Source organism: Neomonachus schauinslandi, chromosome 3 (assembly GCF_002201575.2).
Source record: "Neomonachus schauinslandi chromosome 3, ASM220157v2, whole genome shotgun sequence".
Classification (NCBI taxonomy): domain Eukaryota; kingdom Metazoa; phylum Chordata; class Mammalia; order Carnivora; family Phocidae; genus Neomonachus; species Neomonachus schauinslandi.
Window position 1 is genome coordinate 155,138,927 of NC_058405.1, and position 24,710 is coordinate 155,163,636.

Sequence of the window (24,710 nt, forward strand, 5' to 3'; positions counted from 1 at the left end):
TATAAAGTGGCTGTCAGAATCCCATGGCTGGAGTGAGGATGGTAGGTAAGAAAGTGAGCATCAGCTTTTTAAAAGACACCTCCAAAGATGTTTACTACAGGAGCTTTTTTAATAGGCTGAAGCCCTAGAGGACAGAAAAACAGCCATTCTCATTTTTCTTTCTAAAATAAACTTATGCTCAATTGCTATGTTGTTGTTACTCTGAATTGGAATAAGTATATTCCTGTATACAACACCTACCTTGCAGGTGATTCTCTGAGAGGAGCAGAGATAATGTATCTACAGTATCCAGCACTGTGCTTGGCACACAGTAGCATAGTAAACACTCAGCAAACGGTAGCTATGATTTTAAATGCTAAACAAATTCATGCAATGTCAACATTTTTTCTTAAAAGACTGCTAGAGAGATTTATTGTTTCCTATAAGGCTGTTCAGCACTTCAACTGGAGTCATAGTCCAATGAGTTTTTTTTTTTTTTTTAAGTTTTATTTATATGAGAGAGCAAGAGAGAGCGAGCACTAGCAGGAGGAAGAGGGAGAAGCAGGCTCCCTGCTGAGCAGGGAGCCCAATGCGGGGCTCGATCCCTGGACCCTGGGATCATGACCTGAGCCAAAGGCAGATGTCCAACCGACTGAGCCACCCAGGCGCCCCAAAAGCCCAGTGAGTTTAATTCAAAAGAAAAACTCAGAACATAGAATACTCAATTCCATAGGATTCAAAGATATAAATCTAACTTAAACACTATCAGTTAGCTTTATCATTACCTGCAAATGGCATGAAATAAAATATATAAGCATGTGAAACAATTAACTTTAATTATAAAAATAGAATTTATTTAAATTATATACACATTTAAATACACACATGCAGAGTGCATGATACATTTACTTATTACATATGAATTTTGCTTTTCAACTACAAAGTTATGTATACAGGATAAAGAGGAGTTAAGAATTCCCAAAAAGCCCTCATTGTATTTCTTTGATCCTAAGTCTCTTACTTGTTTCCCTCCCACGATTAGACTGGGTCTTATAATCTACACGCACATTTATTACAGCATTTTTCCCCTAAAAAGAAACTCTCGAAAGCTGTTAGTAAACCAATAGTATATCTTAAAAGTATTATCTTAGATTCAAGAACATACCATATTTAATAAAAAAATTTTAATCTACTTTTTGTAGTTTATCACAGCAATACTTTATTCCATACGTGTAATTCCCTAGTCTTCCTACATTCCTATTGATCTTGAAATGCAAACTAGGTCACATTATTGAATGTGGTCCTGTCTTTTCTATTTTTTTGTCAGAAAGCCACCAACACTGGTAATGCATTTTTTTATCTGCCTCAGAACAGGATGTTTTGAATTATGCCAGCCTCCCAGGTCTCGATCTGTACAACTAAGATACATGCAGGTGAAAAGTAAAAGATTAACTCAATTATGTGTCTTCCTACCACATAACCACTTCAAATAATTTTCTTAGGAGCCAAGTGAATTACATAATTGTGTTGCTATGAGAAAGCGTCCCAATTGGTCTTTCCTTTAATAAGCAACCTCCTTTTCTATATAGTTGAGAAACTGCCTGTGCAATAGCAACAGAGCACAAATAAGTGGATGACTCAACATGATAATGTAGGCAGAAAATGCAGAAACATCTCTTTCAAATGAATATATACTCAAGTTGTGTATTTAAAGAACTGTATTGAGAGGTCACTTCTGCCCTACTACTGTATTCCAAGCACCCATCACAGGGCATGGTACACAGGTGTTTAGTACTGAATGCACAGATGAATAAATGGTATGAGTAAAAAATTAGCATATTTAACCCCAAGTTGGCTTAAAGGCTAACATTCTCCATTTCACCTTTGGGGACAATTTTACTAAAAAATACTAAAAGAAAATGACAGAAGAATGTACAAATTCTTATAGGAATGATAATTTTCCATATCAAAAGATTATCACATATTAAAAATTAAATACACAGATAATTCTGAAACTGTCATTTCCGGTTTGGGGTTAATACTAAGTAAGCCCTTAGAAAATACTGGTCCACACACAGAGCACCAATGCTTCTTTCTCAGTTGAGGTACTTTATATACAGCAATAGGTATACAAAAGCTTTTGAGCCATTCCAATGTTCCCACTGCTCTGATAAATGAGAGACAAGTTGTAGGCAATATCTCTTCGCAAGTCTAACTGGTCAACTTCTATACCCTAGGAGGAAAAATACATGAATGAGTTTTATATTTCAAACTGACAACCAGGACAATTTTATGGCAAATAATAGTTTCGTAAATATTCAAATATTAAAATTCATGATACTAAAAAAAAAAGTGTAAAACTAGGCATATACCTTGGATCTAAATTTTATTAGGTAATGCTGATTCAGTTAATCACTGTAATAAGTATATCATTAAATAATTTAAAATGTCTAACCAATAAGTTAAAAAGTCTCACCCAGAAGCAATAGCAGAATAAACTCCAGACGAAGTAAGAATTTTAAGATTAAGAAAATGAAACCGTAAAAGAAAAAAATTATAGCTGAATAATATAATCTTGGGTAGGAAAGGCCCTTCCAAGTATAATAGCAAAAGTAGAAACTATAAAGGAAAAGGTCAATAGATACAATTTCATTAGAAAACGTAAAACTTACACATCTAAAAAAGAAATAAATTATAACACAAATGACCAGATGGGAAAAAAATACCTATACTATATAGCAGAAAGGCCTAAGAAGGCATACACCAATTTAATAATATTACCCCAGGGGCGTATTACACCTTTTTTCCTACTTAAATAGCTAAGCAATGAACTCAATAGGGTAGGTTAGATCTATGTTTCTAAATCTTCCCCAATACAAAATTTTGGAGTCAACTATAAAAATATCTGCAACAATGAAAAATGATACCTATAAAGCTTAAGGAACAATACCTAAGGTATTTATGAAATAAAGAACACAAAAGTGCATATATTTCATCAGCATAACTGTAAAAGTACGTATTCATTTGTTTAATGACTAACATTGAACAAGAGTAATACAAAACAGTTGTGAGGGCATGTGAGAATTATGAGTGCAACTTAAAAAAATTAACAATGAAAACAATATTTTTCTCCAGAAATTAAAGTAAGAATGAGACTTTATTTTTTTATTTCTTATTATGTTAGTCACTATACAGTGCTCCTTGCAATACGTGCCCTCCTTAATACCCATCACTGGGCTAGCCCATCCCCCCACCCCCTTACCCTCTGAAATACTCAGTTTGTTTCCTGGAAGCCATAGTCTCTCATGGTTCATCTCCCCCTCTGATTTCCCCTTCATTTTTCCCTTCCTTTTCCTAATTGCCGGGAATGACCAGCATCCCCAAGGCATTCCAGCAGCAGAGTGGTCACGCAGGCCTCAGCATTCCAAAGGCCTATGCCCTTCTCCAAAACCTTCCCTCGCCTCCAGCAGCCTCTGTTACATTTTAACAAGCCAGCTATTATGGCTGATTTCATGCTTTACACTAACCCCAACACCTAATGTCCTCCATGCTATTCCTCATGTTCCACGTATAAGTGAAAGCATATGATAATTGTCTTTCTCTGACTGACTTATTTTACTTAGCATAATCCCCTCCAGTTCCATCCATGTCGATGCAAATGGTGGGTATTTATCCTTTCTGATGGCTGAGTAATATTCCATTGTATATATGGACCACATCTTCTTTATCCATTCGTCTGTTGAAGGGCATCTCGGCTCCTTCCAGTTTGGCTATTGTGGACATTGCTGCTATGAACATTGGGGTGCAGGTACCCCTTCAGAACACTACATTTGTATCTTTGGGGTAAATACCCAGTAGTGCAATTGCTGGGTCATAGGGTAGCTCTATTTTTAACTTTTTGAGGAATGTCCATGCTATTTTCCAAAGTGGCTGTACCAACTTACATTCCCACCAACAGTGTAAGAGGGTTCCCTTTTCTCCACATCCTCTCCAACATTTGTTGTTTCCTACCTTGTTAATTTTTGCCATTCTAACTGGTATAAGGTGGTATCTCAATGAGGTTTTGATTTGAATTTCCCTGATGGTTAATGATGTTGAACATTTTTTCATGTGTCTGTTAGCCAAGAATGAGACTTTAAACACAAATTATTATAGTACTAGCAACACTTTACCCTGTATTACATTATCTTAAACAAAACTACATTTATACTGGTCTTTCATCTTTTTAAAGAAATACGTTAGTTACACTTGAACTTGAAAATGAACAATGGCTATATTACTCAATACTCAGGCTTTGTGTCTACCAGCTCATCCCTGTAAACCAGGGGGGCTACCTTAAGGTAACTGAAATGGTCATAACCATAAGTTGTGTATGTCCACATGGTTGCTGATCAGGTCACAAGGCCAGAATGACAAAGATCTACTTTTTGCTGAACCCAATTACATAAATACATTCAATAAAGAAAAAGTACATTCTAATACATAATTTATTTCACTGTCTGGGCTACGACATGAGCTAACTGCACTTACCTATAGATGAAATGAAGTGACTCATCAGTTTTTAAAGTAAATCATACAGGGGCACCTGGGTGGCTCAGTTGGGTAAGCACCAACTCTTGATTTTGGCTCAGGTCATGATCTCAGGGTCATGAGATCAAGCCTCACGTCAGACTCCGTGCTCAGCACAAAGTCTGCTTGAGATTCTCTCCCTCCCTCTCCCTTTGTCCCTACCTCTGCTTGCGAGCTCTAATAAATAAATAAAATCTTTAAAAAAAAAAAAAAAGCAAAAGTAAATCATACAATACCTCTACCACAAGTGGAGGGAGTTCCAGGGCCTTCTGATAATAGTGGATTGCAAGATGAATCAGCCCCAGTTGGTGAAGGCCACGGCCCAAATTATAGAATGATTCCTGGCAAGGTCCACGTATACTGAGGTATCGATTAAGAAAGGAAAAGCCCTACCAAAAAGATAAACAATTCAGTATTATAATCATTTGACAAGTACATATTTGAACCAATATATGTGCCAGGTATATCCTGTACAGAATACAATTTAAAAAAGAGACATCCTAAAAGAACATATGTCTGTAGTGTAAGTGCCATATCACAGTGTAGTCAAGAGCTCTTCTGAAGATATAAAAGATTTTTTTTAAGCTAAGGACAAAAATATTCACAGAAAACAAAGCCAAATGTCACAACTGTCAAAGATCCATAATCTATAAGAACACAGGATTTTTTTTTTGAAGGTTCCAAGTTGGCTTTTGTGACATTAGAGGCCAATAAACTTTTTGATTCAAGATGTCTAAAACCTTGAGCAAAATATAAAATCTGAGCCCTTACAATAATTTTAGAAAGGTTTCTTCTCAGGGAGAAGACGCTTTCTGGGTAAATGGTTTCCTCTCAGGACCTTAATAACTTCTTAACCCAAAAAACTTAATTTTTTTTTTTCCCTGAAAGCTTCTGACTCAAAGACTTTATGGAAAAACTGGTTATTTCAGAGCACAGCTATAATAATGCAGGCTCCATGTGTGTCACAGTGTCCAAAAGCAACTTGCTTCTTTACCTCCTCCTGTATTAATTTCCCCCTTTGATGTAGCTTCAAGTTACCAGCCACAGAAAGTTACATACTGCAAAAGTATAAGTGTCCTATGTTAAGTAATTAAATAAATATATTATCTGTGAATAGAGAATATAAAATGCAACTATTCCCTGGGTGATCTGCTTTCTAATAAATGGTCACAAATTTTTCTTCATAAATAAATAAATAATAAAAATTAATGAATTCTTTAGAATTAAAGCATTTTAGGGATAAAAATAATTATGTTCACTAAACAAATCATACTTTCTGCATAATAAAAGAACCTCCTTATGTATAGGAATATGACCTCTATGCCACTGAAAATTATGGTTCTCTGTTAAGTAAAGCAGACAAACTATGAGTCTCAGAGAAATACCAAATTTTAAAATGACAAAGTCCAAAAATCTGAGGAAGAATAGTAAGTAAACCCAGATGAACTGCAACCCAAAGAAACCTGCAAGTCACTTTATCTCTTAGGTACTATGAATCATCAAATATAAAAACTACAAAAATATCACAAAAAAATTTTAATGAAATAGAAACAAGAGTTCTTTTTACATTAAGTATGTTACATTTCAAACATTTTTATCACATTATTCACTAAAGGGCCCAAGTATACACTGTCTATAAAATACTAAATACAGATAGAAGAAATCATAAAGGATTTTACTTTCATGGTATAATATAAAGGTAGGAAAGACAGTAAAACATATGAAATTAGTTTGCTTTTAAAGTACTCCAAAGGGAAACAAACTGGTCATGTAGCATGAAGAAATAGATTCACAAGAAATTAAAACAATTTAAGATGTTGGTTTTTACAATAAAACTTGTTTTTAGAAACTCTAATGGAAAATGTTTAACACACACAAAAGTACAGAGATTAAGACAACAGACTTCCAGATACCCATCTCCTGCTGTTTGATCTCTATCTACCAATTAAAAACTGCTGTTTAACTATAAAAGTGATTTGAAATTTAGCTTCTAAATTACTTTGAAGTATATAAATTTTTTCCTTACCAGGCCAAAAAACTACATATTTTAACTATTTAATAATGAGTCAATCCATAAAAATTTCCTGTCAGTATTTACCAGAATATAAGTTTCATGAAGGCAAGGAATTCTGCCTATATACTCCCTGCTGTACGCCCAGTTCCCAGCATAGTGCATGTTCATTACGTATTTAATTTTTTTTTTTTTAAGATTTTATTTATTTGACAGAGAGAGACACAGCGAGAGAGGGAACACAAGCAGGGGGAGTGGGAGAGGGACAAGCAGGTTTCCCGCGGAGCAGGGAGCCCGATGCGGGGCTCGATCCCAGGACCCTGGAACCATGACCTGAGCCGAAGGCAGACGCTTAACGACTGAGCCACCCAGGTGCCCCACATATTTGTTTAATTTATAAGCAATCCTATATTACTTAATATAGCAAAAATATCCATTAAGAGAGAAAAAAAAGCACAGAGCAAGAAGTAGATAAATTTCACAAATAAATACCCAAGAAAAGAAAAATTTCTGGATTTTTTTGTTTTTACTTTTTATTATGAAAATTTTCAAATATACAAAAGTAAAGAGAACATTATAATGAACCCCAATACCAGCTTTAACAATTATCATCATTTGAATTTAGGCTTTCTTTTAACCATTTTACTTTAAAAAACAAAACAAAAAATCCTTTACTCAATCCTGCTACATGGATCCATTCAAGCCAACATTTTCTTTCCTTCCATAACTACTTAAAAAAACATGTCTTTAAAATGCATCAAACATATGAACATAAAAACAACACAAAAGTTTTAAAGATACAGTGGTGAACAAAACAGACTCCCTGATCTCTTGGAATTTATTTTATTTTATTTTATTTTTTTTGAGAGAGAGAGAGAGAACGTGCACCTCGTCGTGGGGGTGGGGCCGGGAAGGGCAAAGGGAGAGAGAAAATCTTAAGCAGGCTCTAGTCCACTTCTCCAAGATCATGACCTGAGCTGAAATCAAGAGTCAGATGCTAAACCAGCTGAGCCACACAGGAATCCCTGGAGTTTATATTCTTATTAGAGAACACAAGCTATATAAAAAAGTAAACAAGAAAATAAAAAGGCTAATTTAAAATTGCTGTAAGAACCAAGAAAGCTTTGGGGCGCCTGGGTGGCTCAGTCATTAAGCGTCTGCCTTCGGCTCAGGTCATAGTCCCAGGGTCCTGGGATCAAGCCCCACATTGGGCTCCCTGCTCAGTGGGGAGCCTGCTTCTCCCTCTCCCACTCACCCTACTTGTGCTCTCTCTCTCTCGCTGTGTCTCTCTCTGTCAAATAAATAAATAAAATCTTAAAAAAAAAGAAAGAACCAAGAAAGCTTTAAAAGAGCAATTTGTTGGTGATGATATAAGGAAACACATAGTCACATGTTCATACATTATTGTATGTATATATTATATATATTTTTAAATGGATTTACAATAAATCAATCTTCAGGACCTAGAAGGCTGGAGGCCTCAGGGGCTCTAGAGTATAAGGACGCCTCCAGATTCTGCTCTGTCTTCTTTCTGTATGATCTGGCTGTGTCCCCTTTCTACATGGCTGCATAAGCCTTAGCCAGGAACACCACTAGAGATGTTGAGTCCCTGAGTGCTGAATACAGGATAGGTGCTGGGAACTCTCACCATGTATACTAAGCAGGTATTACTTTTGAAGCAGGAGAATAAAAGCGTTAAGTATATTCATTTTAAAAGAACATAAAACCAAGAATTGAGAAATCCAAATGAATTACCTGCACAGTAAGAGCATGTCTCCTTAATACATACTTCTGAGATGCCATGTGAATAAACGTTAGGCCTATACAGAGGCTATAGAGAGGTTCGTGGGGATGGGTGCGAAAGGCTTGCACATATTGTCCTGAAAAAAGAACAGTGATGTCAGATGGTGTGACATAAGCTTGGTTCCTTATTTCTTCATTTATTCAAATATATGTTATGGCTAAGCAGTACTGATTTTTAACATATGCAAGGTGTGCTTTCTAAAATATCAACCAGATACACATTAATTTGAATTTTAAATCAATGTATAAAATATAGCAAAATTAGGAGGATTTACCTATAAGTGTATCCTGACTAAAAAGATTAAATATGAGCAACTAAAAGTAACTTTCTTTTAGGCACAGCTAGACACTTCCATGTAGAATAATATTTCTAAAATAAACAATTTATCAATTGTGATCATGAAATTTATTTTATGATCTTAAATCTATTTTAAAAGAAACAAGGAAACGTGTCTTTTGGCAAATTCTTTTGTAAAATTAATTGATCTGTCTTATAAATTCAAATACAATGGATCATGGAGGTAAGAAAAAGAAAAATAGTTTTGTTTTTTTAGATTATGGGTGTTGTTTCCCAAATGTAGCACTATTTTGTTTTTCCTGAGAAAAAGATGTTTTCCTTGTTTCCATGTATTCTATATATGCAATTATTCCATGTCAAACAAAAGCTTAGCCATATGAGAGAGGGAATTTAAAAAAATTTTTAAGTAAATTTTCTTATAAAGGGATGATCTATAATTTATCATATATAGATAAAAGCTTCCATTCTTTCCAGCTTCTATGCCAGAAGAAACTGCACCACAGAATCTCTTTAGCAGCACAGATGGTAGACTGCCATTTGGACTTTCTATTTTTACCTCTATAAAAGGTCCTGAATTTAAGACAATATAAATCTCTATTTTATATTTCTCAACATTAAACAATTCCAAAAAGCACACACAGTGGAGGACAGTTTCAACATCTGATGTTCAAGGTTACCGGCTGAACAATTATAAAAATACCAGCCATACACGAAGAAACACTGAAAGTATTTAAATAGCCAACATCCCAGTTTACCCAGAAGTGAACCTGGCAACACTAGCTTTTAGGCACCAAGAAACGCATGCTCATTTTAAGTTTAAACATTTGGCCAGATATTTTTCTATGTGTTTGCTTCTGATTCATTATACAGAAAATTTCAAGTGATTAATTAATTTTCCCTAAGTTTAATTAGAATTAGCAAGCACCATGTAAATAAATCTTGACATAAAGACCTGTCTCCTAGAGGAACAAACTATCAGCCATTCTTAAATCCTTTTTTTGTACTACAACAAATTAAAATCAGGTGGCAAAGCATCCACAATTAATGAAAATTATTTTAAAAGCAAGCCGGGGCGCCTGGGCAGCTCAGTTGGTTAAGCTTCTGGTTCTTGATTTTGGTTCAGGTCATGATCTCAGGGTTGTGAGATAGAGCCGTGTTGGGCTCCATGCTGGGTGTGGAGCCTGCTTAAGATTCTCTCTTGCTTTTCTCTGCCCCTCCCCCAGCTCATGCATGCTCCCTCTCTTAAAGAGAGTGGGGGGCCATGGCTCAGTCGGTTAAGCGTCTGCCTTTGACCCTGATCAAGCCCCACATCGGGTTCCCTGCTCAGTGGGGAGCCTGCCTCTCCCTCTCCCTCTGCCGGCTGCTCCCCCTGCTTGTGTGCTCTCTCTAATAAATAAATAAAATCTTCAAAATTAAAAAAAAAAAAATCAAGCCTAAGCAGGGACAATTGTGGACTTTTAAATGAATTATGACTTACTCCAGCCTTTTGAAACCAAAGCTTCATAAGGAAAATAAAAATTACTATCATTGTTGCTAATAGCTACTTATTATATGTGCCAGACATTTTTAAAAATACTTTATATTAACTCATTTAATTTTCACAATAATTTATAAGGTAAGTCCAATTACTACCTCCATTTCAGAGATGAAGAAACTGAGGCAGGGAGAGGTAGAATAACTTGTCATGAGGAAGCCACTATTTAAACACAGGTAGTTCCACTCCAGAGGCCTAGCTGTTAACCACCACTCCATCCACACTTGACAAAGTCATGTCCAGGACACTTACCAAGTGCATGCTTAAAACTACCAGATACAAATGCATTGTGTCCATTTAAGACACAAAGGGCATGATTATCTGGGTTTTTCAGCATTAGGCGAAGACAGAAGCGATGATGTCGTACTTCTTGGGAGTGCATGGTAACCTGATTGAAAATGTTCCAGAGCTGAGGTTTATTGACATTTTCCATTACCATTACCCTAAAATTGCAGAAAGAGGGTGAGGATAAAAAATCTGTAAAAAGAAAAACTTCTGATTTCTAAGAATGAAATCCTTCAGTGCAGCAACATCTTCCAAGGAAAAGCAGAGTGTCTCAGGGTATTTAAGCAGAAACATTTACACAAAGATTTTTCCCAGAAAATGCTGCTTAAGTTAGTATTTCTATATCTTGCTTGTTCTTTTCAACAAAACTTTTAAACAACAACAACAAAAAATCAAATAGTTTAAATTTCACCATTTCTACCCCTGACCCTACAGCTGCAGTACAATGAATAGTGAATAATAGCTAATAATAATGTGTGCCAGACATTGTTAAAAGGCCTTATATATAATAATTCACTTAACTCTCACAATAATCCTACCAGGTGGTAGTATTATGATATCCATTTTATAAATGGGGAGACTAAGGCACAAGAGGTTGAATATATGAGAGGGGATGCCACTGAGAATCACCAATGAACTGAATTAACGAGTAAGCAACAAGAGAGTTAAAACAAAACTTACTAATTCTTGAGCATAAGAGACTAAGTCAAAGTAAATACACATACTCTTTCAAAGAATCTAAAATAAGCTATTAGAAAATTACCTGATATAGTTGTATGCCTTTCTGAAATTTTTGTCCAGTATTGCAGCAGAAAGACCAAAGTATTCTAGTTCTTTGCGTTTTTGCTTGTCATCATAAAATGAATAATATTCCAATGAAGAATCCACAAGTAACTCAGCCTCCTGAAATCGGGATAGGTCACACAAGCAGTATATGGCCTTCAACAGAAGGTTCCACCAGTCATCTTTTGTCAAGACACTCGTGAGTACAGCAAATATTGCTAAAATGATGCCAGTGACAATCAGTTAGGACACTATATTTTCAGAAAGAGCAGTATTAGAAAAATTCATATTATCAATTTTAAGGTTAAATTTAATAATCACAGTCCTATGGGCCTGAATTCTTGCCAACACTCTTCTGACAATATGAGAAGTGGATAGTTGCTTGTCTACACTACTTCAATACCACCCTTTCTGCTCTGCCTAACAATCTGCAATCCCAGGTAATTCTTACTTTGGATTTGTCCAGCTACCTCATTTATATCTCTCAGTGCTAGCTAGGATATATGGTCCTCTAGGACAGAACAAGTGTGTGTTCCATAACTGAGGTCAGATACAGGATTCTACCCATACAAAGCATTCAAATGTTTGTTTAACAAAGGACTTGAAATTCATACTTTGAGATTCGGATTGTTCTTGATCTTTTTATAATCTTAATTTTCTCTTCTCTGCCTCAATATTTCCTTCCTTAAAAATCTTGCCTTATTTGTCTGTAAAAAGCCCCCTTTTTATAAATTTGTAATTCTTGAGAAATATCGAAAGCCACAAAAATATTTTAGTCTTTGACCCAGAATTCTGAAACTCTATTCTACACAAGTAGTCAAAAATATGGATATAGGGGCGCCTGGGTGGCTCAGTCGGTTAGGCGTCTGCCTTCGGCTCAGGTCATGATCCCAATGTCGTAGGATCGGGCCCCACGTCGGGCTCCTTACTTGGCGGGGAGCCTGTTCTCCCTCTCCCTCTGCCTGCCTACCTGTCTGCCTACTTGTGATCTCTTGCTCTCTCTGTCAAATAAACAAAATCTTAAAAAAAATATATATATGGATATATAGGCATGAAGATGCTCACTACAGTATTATCTATAAAAGAAAATTATCAGAAGCAACCATATATCAAAAAATAATAAGGGAATAAAGTACGGAACTGCTATCCAATGGAATATTACACATTCCTTAATGATAACAGCTATGAAGAGAAGAGAGCAACATGAGAAAACATCTGTGAGAAAATGCTGAGTGAAAAAATCAGAGTATAAAGATGCATGTAACATAAAGAGGCCCTGTAGCCTATCCTGGTACACACCAGTGTAATGTGATCCCCACCATGAGGAAATGAACTAACAAAAAAAACCTTATGAGCCTAAGAAAAACCAACAATAGACCTGAAATGAGAAAATACTGAAAGAAAAAACCAGGTAGGATCACATATACAGAAAAATATAACTTAAGGAAATACAGTCTTAAACACATGAAGCAGGGTCTACCTTTGGATGGGCCCAGAATCCATGGACTGTTGAAATGGCAGGCCTCTGAGGCATTTATGGCTAGATTATGAGCAGCTGACCCTCATTCCTCTCCTGACTCTCCTCCCCTGCAAAACCTTGCTTAATTTTAGGTCCTTAAAATGTGCTTATAGAGATTCAGCTCTTCTGGATTCTAAACTCTTATGCCAGGCACACTGCCATGCCTGTAACAATTATTTAATAAATGTCTACTGAATTAATTAACAATGAAATAATTTTCTGCCAGACTGATACCTCCAGTTTAGACCCTTTTCAAGTTTTCTGAGTAATAATGTCACCCAAACTTACTTGATGCATTACCAGCTAAAATAGACGTCTTTTAAAATCATATTACTTGAGACTGGGTCAAAGCAATTTAGTTTCAGAGTTTCTATGACTATTGCAAAAAAATGAATTTAACAGAGAATGAAACATGTAACTGAAGTCACTGGATAAATATAGTAATTTATATTGCCATCTAATCTTCACAGATTTCTTAAAATAAGGTATATTTTCTTTTTAAAAAGTCAAAAGTTCTGTTTAGTTTTTTCACAGGAAGATCCAAGCAGATGTTTTCCTTTTAATTTTTAGAAGTTAAAGTATTTACATAACCTTCCTTTCTTTTTTAACATCAAATGAGTTTATTATACTTAAGGGATCTGGATTAGAAAATTTCATTTTATTTGAAAAGGGTATTATTTTCAATTAGGTTACTATCAGGTGATACTTCATGAATATTTTTTCAACTCAGCCAAATTTTATGTAATAAAGCAAATGAAAGAATTACCTTTTGCATCACAATTTGCTGTCTCTTGGTCACTGTTGTCTGATATTTTGTCTCTTGACACTTTAATAAGGTAGAGATGCCTCTCTCCAGATTTGGAACTAGATATCAAACAAACTTGGGCTCTATTCATTGCTACCTGAATTAAAGATAAAAATTTGAGATTTTTTAGTCATATAATTTCTTTTTAATATTTTATTTCTAAGTAATCTCTACACCCAACGCAGGGCTCAAACTCACAACCCCAAGATCAAGAGTTGCAAGCTCTACCGACTAAGCCAGCCAGGCGCTCCAGTGATATAACTTTTTAAAGAAAATCTATGGAGCAGGGGGGGCAGGGTGACTGGGTGGCTCAGCAGGTTAAGCCTCTGACTTCTCAGGTCATGATCTCAGAGTCCTGGGATTGAGCCCCAGGACATTGAGCGCTGTGCTCAGCGTGGAGTCTGCTTGTCCCTCTCCCTCTGCTCACACACTCACTCTCTCTCTGAAACAAATAAAATCTTAAAAAAAAAAAAAAGAAAAAGAAAATCTCTGGGAAGGAAGTATTGCAGGTGTGCCTGAACTCTTAGTAGGAAAAAAAAAAAAAGGCCAAAGCATTGTGTATTTAAACACCTAAAAGAGAATGAATAGACTTATTTTTTTCTTACCAGAGGAATTTAGATCACACCTTAGAAGGGGAAAAGAAGTTACATAAATTAACTTATACACACACACACACACAACTACTTACAGTCTAGCGCAAAAACGCGAGACTCAGAAATGATGTCACATGTGGAAAACATTTTTGCCAAGCGGACAATTTTGGCATGTGGTAGTGTCCAGAAGGCCAATAATTGATTATGCTATGGTTCTCGCTTTTCTAGATATGTACTCACAAAGATTTTATTTCACTTACTCTACAGTCAAGTTTACACTTTCATGTAGAACTTTAAATTACAGTTGACGCTTGAACAACATAGGTTTAAATTGCAGATTCACTTATACCTGAATTTTTTATAGTACAGTACTGTAAATGTTATTTTCTCTTCCAATTTTCTTAACATTTTTTTTTCTCCAGCAAGGAGAATACAGTATATAATACATACAACATACAAAATACGTGTTAATCAACTGTTCATGTTATCAGTAAGACTTCCATTCAACAGTAGGCTATCAGTAGTTAAGTTTTTAGGAAGTCAAAAGTTATACATGGATTTCCAACTGTGTTAGGGTTGGTGCCCCTAATTACCATGTTGTTCAAAGGTCAACTGTACATACCATTAACTTCTAAATCTTCTGTCTGTACCTGACTTTCATTTTTAAAAATTTAATAGCTATAATCTATGTTTAAATCAAATTCTAAACATTTAAAAAGTCAACAATGCTAATATACAGAAAGACCATTACCCACCTTTAAAAGCATGGCTAACATGGTAAGTAAGGTGTCCACATAACCACACATTTTGCCTTGAGAAAACAGCAGAGTAGAACGATGAAGCAGTAACTTCAGTTCCTAAATAAATGAGCACATGATAATGAATGTGACAAGATTCCTTTCTGCAACTTGTTTTGTTTGCACAGAAAAGTTTTATTTTAGAAATCAAACCTTAACATTTGCTTTATGACCTTTCACAACTTAAGATCCAACATTTTAGATACTGTAATTTATAATGTCTAACAAGAGGCTGAAACTTAAGATTCAAAATCACTTTCAAAAAAGCTGAATTTAATACACTAAAATAAACTTTTTGGATATATGCTATAGACATCCTTAATGGAGGAAAATGTTCAAAAATATAATCTACCAAGAAAAACTTCCTGTTCTGTGACAGAGTCTACCTGCTGTGCAGCATTTGCATCTTGTGCTAAAGTATCTGGATCATACATTGGTTCCAGAGCTTCCAGAGCTTTCTCAGGACGGCCCAGCTGCTGCTGAAGGGTGGAAAGTGAAATTCTTGCATCCAAATGAAGAGGGGCCAGATCAACCACTTTGCCATAGCTTTCCGCAGCACGTTCCATATAGCCTAAGGCCTTTAAACATTCTAAGATGATGTTAAAATAAAGCATAAATATGATCTACAAATTTGTAAGCTTGCCAAGATTATTTTCCCATTTTAAAGAAACATTACAGCAATATAAAAAGAATTAAAACAAAAATGAAATGCGTATTTCTAGTACTTTAAAACAACTAACCCTTCTAGTCTCCATCTATTGACTGATCAATCTATCGATTTCTAACTAAATCCAAATAGCTACAAGGATATAAACAACATATACATACACTTTGGGGTTCTGCTTTATTCACTTAGCATTAAGCTTTCAACACTTCCCACATCTTCCTTACCACTTTGAATGGTTATAACATTCAACTGATTATTTATTTCACCATACTATATGACTGATATTTAGGTTATTTCCAAATTTTTACTCAAATAACACGGCAGTAAACATTTTCATGTATATAAGTTTAAAAACTGGCAAACCAATTTAGTCCACAGACGTCTTTTTTAAGCCACAGTGTTGTTAAAAACAATACGTGGTCTACATTTTTTTAAATTAGGATTTTTATGAACTCCTAAGTTACTGGATTCTTTTGAAAAATGTGCATTTGAGAAACAGCAGCAGCATCCTTTAGAGAGGGTTCTCCAGTTTTTCCCCCTACCCTTGAACTTCTTCACTTGCCCAATTCACTCATTTTGCTACTTGCCAGGCTCCTAGCTTTTGTGATCCCCAATATGAACTACCTCCCCTCATCTCACTCAATTATTTCCTCAGGATAAGTTCTCAGAAGGGGGATTATTGGGCTCTATTGCTCAAATTTTATGTCAATTAATCATTAAGTCCCATCAGTTGAACTCTCCACTGTAATAGTGACAACACTAATCTAGGATTTTTTCATCTCATTCCTTTTTCACTGCAATTCCCTCCTAGAATGGTACTTTTGCCTCCAATTGCTTTCTTAAATCTCAAATTTCTCAACTCTCTGCTGAGTATCATCTTTAGGTTAAACTTTGATAACAGGCAATAAAAACTCCCAACTCCCTGCTTATGGTCTTTAAAATTCAAATACCATAAATAATGTAAGTTTTTATGATGGTATCACATTTGTATTTATGTTCAGTCATCCAAACAGTAAAGAGTTATCATTAAATGTTTTTTTGCAATTTCATATCTGTGATATGTCACAAAACAACCCAAATTGTCAATCAATGCTTCTCTAGTAATAGAGTACTTTCAACCATTATGTAATATTTTAAGAACTATTAGAACTATTCTGCCATCATGCAGTATTTTAGACACAGACTATTCAAATTTTAATGCATCTTTTATGTGGATTCAATATGAAATCCTACTAGAATATTTTTTGGCTTTCATACATTTAAGAAATTTAGTTGTTTTTCTTAAGCTATTTTTCTACTGTATTTCAGATTATTATAAATTTAGATACAATAAAATGAAATGATACACAAAACCCAATCTTGAGCATATCTGCAGCTCAAAGAACACTGAAAATACATTAACTTTTTTTTCTCAAAATAACATTAATATAAATTCATTAAAACTCTTTAAAATTAGACTGCACCCCAAGTCTGATTATCTATTACTAGAAATCAGAGCCTGTGGTTAAGACAGGTAAAAGACATATACAAGGTATTTTTAACAAGGACATGTTAGTCCTACTTCATTCTGGTACCATTAAATGAATCATTCTTCCAAAGCATTAGTGTGGGGGAAATCATGTAGTGGCATAGCAAAACAATTTAAAATACTGACATTCGTCAGATTATTGAATCACTATGTTGTACATCTGAAACTAATGTAACTTGTCAACTATACTCAAAAAACAAGCAAACAAAAAAACCTGATTTTCAAAAACTGCTCTGAAACCAGAAACTTTCACTTTCACCAAGACATTAATATTTTAAAATAATTATTACCATCTTGAAAGTTAAGTTCTTGCCTGCTTATATGATTAAAACTTCTCCCTCCCACAAAAAATTATTACCTGCATGCCGAAGCCAAACTACTGCAAGGTTGTATCTTTCAGAGCAGACTAGTGCACTAAGGAGGGGAAGTGCAGAATTATATTCACCAACATCCAGAAAAGCTTCAGCAACATCTAGATAGAGGTCTCCCATATCTTCAGGATTCTGTTCCACTAGTGTTGTCAAAAGAGGCTAGACCGCAAAAATAAAAGGCTGAAGTCACACATTCATTACAAATATGCATATCTATGTATATTTCTCTTTTTACATATCTATCAGTTATCTGAGGCAAGCCTAAAAGCAAGGTTTAATGAAAAAAGCTTTAAATAATCATTTTTCTATTAATTTCTGTATCTCTATTAAAAAGAACTCATACTGCCATCATTCACTCATTTAACACATTACTTTTGAAGCCTGTTATAAGCAGACATGGAGGAGCTAAGATAACACTGACCTGCTGTGCTCTTCCTCTGCCAAGTCAAACATACCCAAGCTTCAGGGCCTCTACGTTTGCTGATATTTCTGTCATTATTCAAATGTCACCTTTTCAGAGAGGCCTTTCCTGACCACCCTATTTAAAATTGCAACTCCTGTGGCGCCTGGGTGGCTCAGTTGTTAAGCGTCTGCCTTCGGCTCAGGTCATGATCCCAGGGTCCTGGGATCGAGCCCCATATCGGGCTCCCTGCTCCGCGGGAAGCCTGCTTCTCCCTCTCCCACTCCCCCTGCTTGTGTTCCCTCTCTCACTGTGTCTGTCAAATAAATAAAATCTTAAAATAAATAAATAAATAAATAAAATTGCAACTCCTGGGGCGCCTGGGTGGCTCAGTCGTTAAGCGTCTGCCTTCGGCTCAAGTCATGATCCCAGGGTCCTGGGATCGAGCCCCGCATCGGGCTCCCTGCTCGGCGAGAAGCCTGCTTCTCCCTCTCCCACTCCCCCTGCTTATGTTCCCTCTCTTGCTGTGTCTCTGTCAAATAAATAAATAAAATCTTTAAAAAAAATAATAAATAAATCAATTAAATTAAATTGCAATTCCTCCTACCCCCAATATTTTCTCTCTTCTGTTTGATTTTCTTCCAGAGTATTTATCTCCAACTAACATCCTATATATTACATACTTATTTTATTTATTTCATCCCATTAGAACAAAAGATCTATGACAGCAGGGATTTGTATATTGTATTCAGTACCTTATCCTAAGGTCTGCAAAGTGAATGCCCAATAAATTTTTTTTATTCAATGAAATAATTTAGTCCAAAGCTGGCAAAAGAGAAGAGCTGTCAGAATTTACCAAATGTCTAAAAAGCCCAATCTCAAATTCTGATCTGTGGGTTGTTCTCATTTAAAAAGAAAAACAAATTATTGCAAGCCCTGTTCAGCTTTTATAAGATACTCACACACAAATAATTTATGCTTACGGTGACTTCCTGGTTATTGAAAAATGTGAAATTTAGGGAAAACTTACAATTTCCTGTCAAAGAAAATAATGTGGATTTGATCTGAAGTATCTGAAGTGCAGATCTTAATATTACTTACATTAAGTGGTTCGAGGATGTTGAGATGTACAAGGCAGACCATCAACTTCACTGTGATATCTATTGGCACACCATCAGGTATGGTGCAGGTAACATTCTCACCAGCTTTGGATTAGACAGACAGACAAAAAACAGTTCCTATATACAGGCTTAGAAAGTAGAAAAAATGAAGCAAACTACATCTTGTACGTAAGATCTCATTTACTTCATTCAGGGTAAATGATTCCATAGCCAATTCTAATTTGACCAACTCTATTACTAGGTTTCTATACTTCCATCAGTCTGTCCTTTGGTAGGAATTATCCTTCCTACTCTTTTCCTAATAGTTTATCCACTTATCTGAAACCAAAAAAAAAAAAAGAAGAAAGAAAAAAGGAGTGAAAGACAAAAACAACCAATAGGTATATATGAGATCTTTCTTTTTTAATTCAAAAGCCTCTTTTCAGGCTTTTAGGACACAGAGGCTAAGAAAGGGATAAAATAAATACTACATTGTTTTCTAAACTTCATTACAGTAAAACAATTTTTAAAGCCCTGAGAAATTAGTCAAAGGAATTTTTATCCACATTTAAAATATTTTGTATTTTGTAAAGTCTAGTAAATTCCAAATAATTTTCCATTTCAGAAAAAAACTGCAGCATAGAGAAACATCAGAGATTTATTTATCCTAAGTGGTGGAATAAAAACTAAAATTATATTAAAATGAAATAACTTCATGTTTTATAGAATTTGTCATATAAGCTCCAATACAATAACTGATACAGAAAGCCAACTTAAGAAATTTAGTCTTGCTCAATGAAAGTCCTAACATTTAAATTTATTTACACTAGACCATAAGCTCCATGAAGATAAAAACTAGTATACCTGACTCACAACTATATCCATAGCACAATTCTTCTGTAGACAGTGGCTATGGCATACCTATTAAAGATACAGTATGTACAGATGTATAAAGCAAAAATTTAATTTCAGAAATACAAAGTAAAACTCAATTTTATGTTGAAAGTAAGACATATGCCTAAAATCATGTAACCCAGGAAGGCTGAAAATAAAAGGACAAAGATATAGTAGGCAAATGCAAACAAAAAGAAAGTAGGGGTCACACTCTCATCAGACAAGGTAGAATTCCTATCAACTATATTTTAATAAAGAGGTAAGAAGGACATTTTATAATGCTACAGGACAGTGCTACTCAAAGGGAAGTCTGGGACCTGTAGCGGTCCACAAGCTGTTATGAGTTCAATCAGATAAGTACAAGAGATTAAGAGTAAGTACTTAGACACTTTAGTAGGAATTTGACAATGCTAGAGAAGGCAGTAGATATTATAGCCCCTATAGCTTAAATAATAGTTTATTAACTAATTTTTAACAGCCGTATATTTTACACCTCATTTTATTGTGAAGCTCAATAGAAATGCTTAATCCACCAATAAATGTTCTCATTTTCAAAAATGCATACAGGGGCGCCTGGGTGGCTCAGTTGGTTAAGTGGCTGCCTTCGGCTCAGGTCATGATCCCAGAGTCCTGGGATCGAGCCCCACGGAAGGCTCCCTGCTCAGCGGAGGGCATGCTTCTTCCTCTCCCTCTCCCTGCTGTTCTGCCTACTTGTGCTCTCTCTCCCTCTCTGTCAAATAAATAAATAAAATCTTTAAAAAAAACAAAAAATGCATACAAAAAAACAACCATCTTTGCTCACCCTGGAAGTGTTTTAATGTCCTACTCTTCTGGACATACCTTTTCTTTAAAGTTATTTCATCAACTCTAAGATGCCAGATTTCAGATGCACCATTATTTTATATACTAAGAAAAACACCACTACTTAAACTGTGACATATCATTGATTTATGTTAAGATGTTTCCTGAATTCAGATATGCTAAATCATTAAGAAAGTAAAGAAAGAAGGAAGGAGGGGTAGATCAATGAAACAGAGCAAAATATATTAAACAACAAAATGACTAATATATCTATAATTAAAACCTGAACATAACTATTTTTCCTTAATATTTTCAAAACAACGGAGAGCAATAATTTTCAACAGGAATGTAACTTTTGGGATGAAAGATCTTAAACAGAAAATATGGCTGCAAAACAGTCTGAAATGCACTCCCCCCACCCCCCGGTGTTTACTTAAATTATGCTTCCAGAAACATCCTCTGATCTTAGTATATTGCTCTTCTCTATTTTCCCATAATGTCAGGTTTATTACAGAAATTATCACACTATTCCTCCTATAATTAAATTGTATATACTTCATTTGAAACCCACTTCCCCTCCTTGAGGGCAGGAAATGTCATATTCATCTGTATATTCCCCAAACACCCAGCATAGGACCTTATAAGAAACTCTTTTCAAAGTGGGCTTTTCATTCCCCAACAACTTTCCTCTTCAATATTTATCTGTCCCATGTCTCATCGTGGGCCTTGTACTCTATGAATTAGCACACAAATTGATTTGTAAAAATGAATTACTACTTTACCATTAGGATGGATCATTTAAATAAAAGGCTTTTTGATTTTGCATAATTATATCTTAACCCAAAGGATTTTATGATGATGGAATTTTTAGGCACCATGAGGCCAGGGAGGGAGCTATTCTGAAGCAGGCAGTATTCAAGTACCAAGTGCCTCACCCTTCCCCACCACCACCAAAAGCCTCATGGGGTAGAGATGGAAGGTATTACATAGGAATTTTCTTACAAGAACAGGCACATCTACTCTGCCCACAGAGTTCAATTTTGTTACAACCTCAGGGTCTTGCATGCTAATATTTTCACAGAACAGTTAATGGGTGTGATACAAAGAAAAGAGCAGGGATGAGGAAGAGAACTGAAAGAGACACTGCAAGCCACACCTCAGGTATGACTCTCTAACTAGATTCCTAACTACGTATTTTAAGTTTTCAAACAGGACAGTAATCAGATTAGTTTCTACTTTTTCTGTGAATGCTTAAGTTTGAAGTAGAAATTTTTCAATGAGAGTAATTTTGTCCTTTTTGAAAATTAAATTGCTTTAGATCTAAAAGTTTTTGATATACTGTTCAGTAATCCATTCTTTTTTCACATGTCACTAAAAAGACCCCAGGCAATGAGAAATGCCGTGTTCAAATGGATGTACTAAGAAATGAAAAGATTTTTTTAAGAAGATTTCTTGTGAGTAAATATTCACAAGAAAAAGATACAAAATCTCTATGAGGAAAGAAATGCTTCTGGGAAAACTTGTTATGAGAACATTAACTATCAATTTCAAAATGCCACATTATAAACAAGAGAGGATTATGTACACTATCCTATGAAGAAAAAACTACAACCTTTATTCTCTTCTGAAGTTCCTTCTTCTGCATTTTTTTCCAGCACAATTCCAGAAAAATCTGTAATTACCTAAAAGAATGGAGAAAAAAAAGAAATGATACAACAGATATATATGAAAAACCTCTTCACAACGCAAAGATTTATACAGTTAATTCAAATAATCCTTATATAAATGGACTATAAAAAGCAGAAGTCTCTTAAAAATAAGGAACCACTGTGATATATTAACATTTTTATATCATATGAACTAATGCTTAACTAAAGATATAGAATTCCTCCATATCAAACCAAACTACTTTTCCCAACAGCTTAGGAACTGAATCATAGCCATCAGTCTGGCTGCTGAGTCCTGCTACCCTGAAGTACAGACATATCTGGCAACTGTGATAATGGTGAGAGCTTTCATCATATAACTATATGTTATATTTCATTTGGAATTACTATGGAATCTAGAAATCTGTTTCCATACAGACTAAATATATAATTTAGTATGTAAGTAGCTTACTATATATAACTAAAGTGAGGAATTGTCAATTTATATAAATTTCTAAAATGCAGAAATGTGTCCAAAATCTAACAGAGAAACATTACATTTCCCTACCTCCAAAGCTTTGTCGTAATGTTTGTTAGAAATGTATAGTTCAGCTGCTATGTTAACATCTTCCATGGAGACAAGGCCCTGATGTTTTGAGAAAGCTTCTTCAATTATATTAATAGCTGAAGTAACATCATTGGCTTCATAGTAACTCCTAAAAAAAATAAATGACAAAATGGATGAATATTTATTTAACTCAGATTATAAAACTCATATCCTTGCTTAGACCATCTAACTATTAACTATGATTTTCATTTTCTTAAAATTGGGGAGGAGAAAAACTTTTCTTTAAAATCATAATCACAGCTGATGCAGAAAAAAATGGGCAACATCAGTATGACAATGTCATTATGCCAAGCATCTCACTCTCCAAAAGCTACCTCATGTCATTCCAGTTCATTCCCTGTCACCTAATTCCAACAACTCTTCCACCTCAGTGGGATCTACAAAGGATTCATCTACCTGTTTCATGTCCTGCTGTTTCCTGCCCTCACTTTCCTCCTTCTCCACAGACCAACATTATAATTACTCCTTTGCACATCTCCTCACTTCTGCCCCTCTCTCCTTTCTGATAAAGTCATGTGATAAAACCCCAACCCTTGTTAATCCAAATATGCCTACTCTTCACCACCACCTGTCCATGTTGACTGGGCTCACTCCAAACTGACAATCATAAGCCTCAAGTGGGCCCATGGTGCTGATCAGCAATCTTGCTACAGTTACCTTGTCCAGTACTTTTCAAACTTGAATATGCATGCAAAGTAACTGGGGATCTTGTAAAAAGGCATCTTCTGATTCAGTAGAGCTGGGGTAGAGCTGAGATTCTACATTTATGACAGGATCCCAGGTGATGCAAATGCTGCAGCAAGGCCCCAAGGACCTAGACAACTATTTCTCATCTTCTCCTTTCTCTTCCAACCTCCAAAACTCTCTGATCCTCATTCTCAGCTGATAACCTTGCTTCTTAGTTTGCAAAGAGAACCAGATCATAACATCTCACATATTCCCAACATATCTTCCTAGTTACACATATCCATGGCCATATATTCTACCTTCTCCACTTATAAGGCCAACCCCCAACTAGATCCCATTCCCTCCAACCTACTCAAGGATCTCACTCAAGCGATCGTCCCTTCTCTCATGAATCTTCAAAGTGTTCCTCAATTGTGGATTATACCATCTGAATTCAAATAAACTGTAATTTTTCCCAACTTAAAAATTATCTCTTACCCCTATAACCCATACCAATTATCTCCCTATTCCTCTGCTCCCCTTAGAGCTGCCTATCCCCAAGGAACTCCCACCCCATCTCCAACATCAATATTCAGTCCTCATTTTACATGAGCTACCTGGACTATCTCACATAGATGATCATCCCTCCTCCTTGAAGTGCTTTCTTCAATATTTCTAGAAAATCACTCTCTTCATTTCCACCTACTTCATTGCCCATTTCCTTTCAGTATCCCGGCTGTTTCCTCCTCACCTTCCTGATTTCTAACACTGGAGGACCTCAGGGTTTAGTCCTCAGAACTCTTCCCTTGTCTGTCTGTGTGTGTCTGTCTCTCTCTCTCTCTCTCACACACACACACAAACACCATTTCCTAACAGAAAATCCTGAGAGCTCAGCCTTCAAAATACATCTAGAATCTGATTACTTCTTACCACCTCCTGCACTTTTATCCTGGACCAAACTACTATTATCCCTTTCATAGATTGTTGCAATAATTTCCTAACTGGTCTTCCTGCTTCTGCCCTTACCAGTCCT

The 24,710-nt window shown here is 35.5% G+C and overlaps 1 protein-coding gene across 1 annotated transcript in view; it reads right to left on the bottom strand.

Moving 5' to 3' along the window:
* Positions 1-810: 810 nt before the first annotated feature.
* Positions 811-24,710, bottom strand: part of GTF3C3 (general transcription factor IIIC subunit 3) — a 50,660-nt gene continuing 26,760 nt past the window's right edge. Inside the window, exons 7-18 of the mRNA XM_021702753.1 lie at positions 22,952-23,099; positions 22,350-22,419; positions 19,044-19,147; positions 17,530-17,701; positions 15,363-15,565; positions 14,935-15,036; positions 13,548-13,683; positions 11,243-11,480; positions 10,447-10,637; positions 8,315-8,439; positions 4,785-4,937; positions 811-2,212 (exon numbers count right to left, since the gene is read on the bottom strand). Coding sequence (XP_021558428.1) covers positions 2,090-2,212; positions 4,785-4,937; positions 8,315-8,439; positions 10,447-10,637; positions 11,243-11,480; positions 13,548-13,683; positions 14,935-15,036; positions 15,363-15,565; positions 17,530-17,701; positions 19,044-19,147; positions 22,350-22,419; positions 22,952-23,099 — 1,765 coding nt within the window. The 3' untranslated portion in view covers positions 811-2,089. The remainder of the gene's footprint in view (positions 2,213-4,784; positions 4,938-8,314; positions 8,440-10,446; positions 10,638-11,242; positions 11,481-13,547; positions 13,684-14,934; positions 15,037-15,362; positions 15,566-17,529; positions 17,702-19,043; positions 19,148-22,349; positions 22,420-22,951; positions 23,100-24,710) is intronic.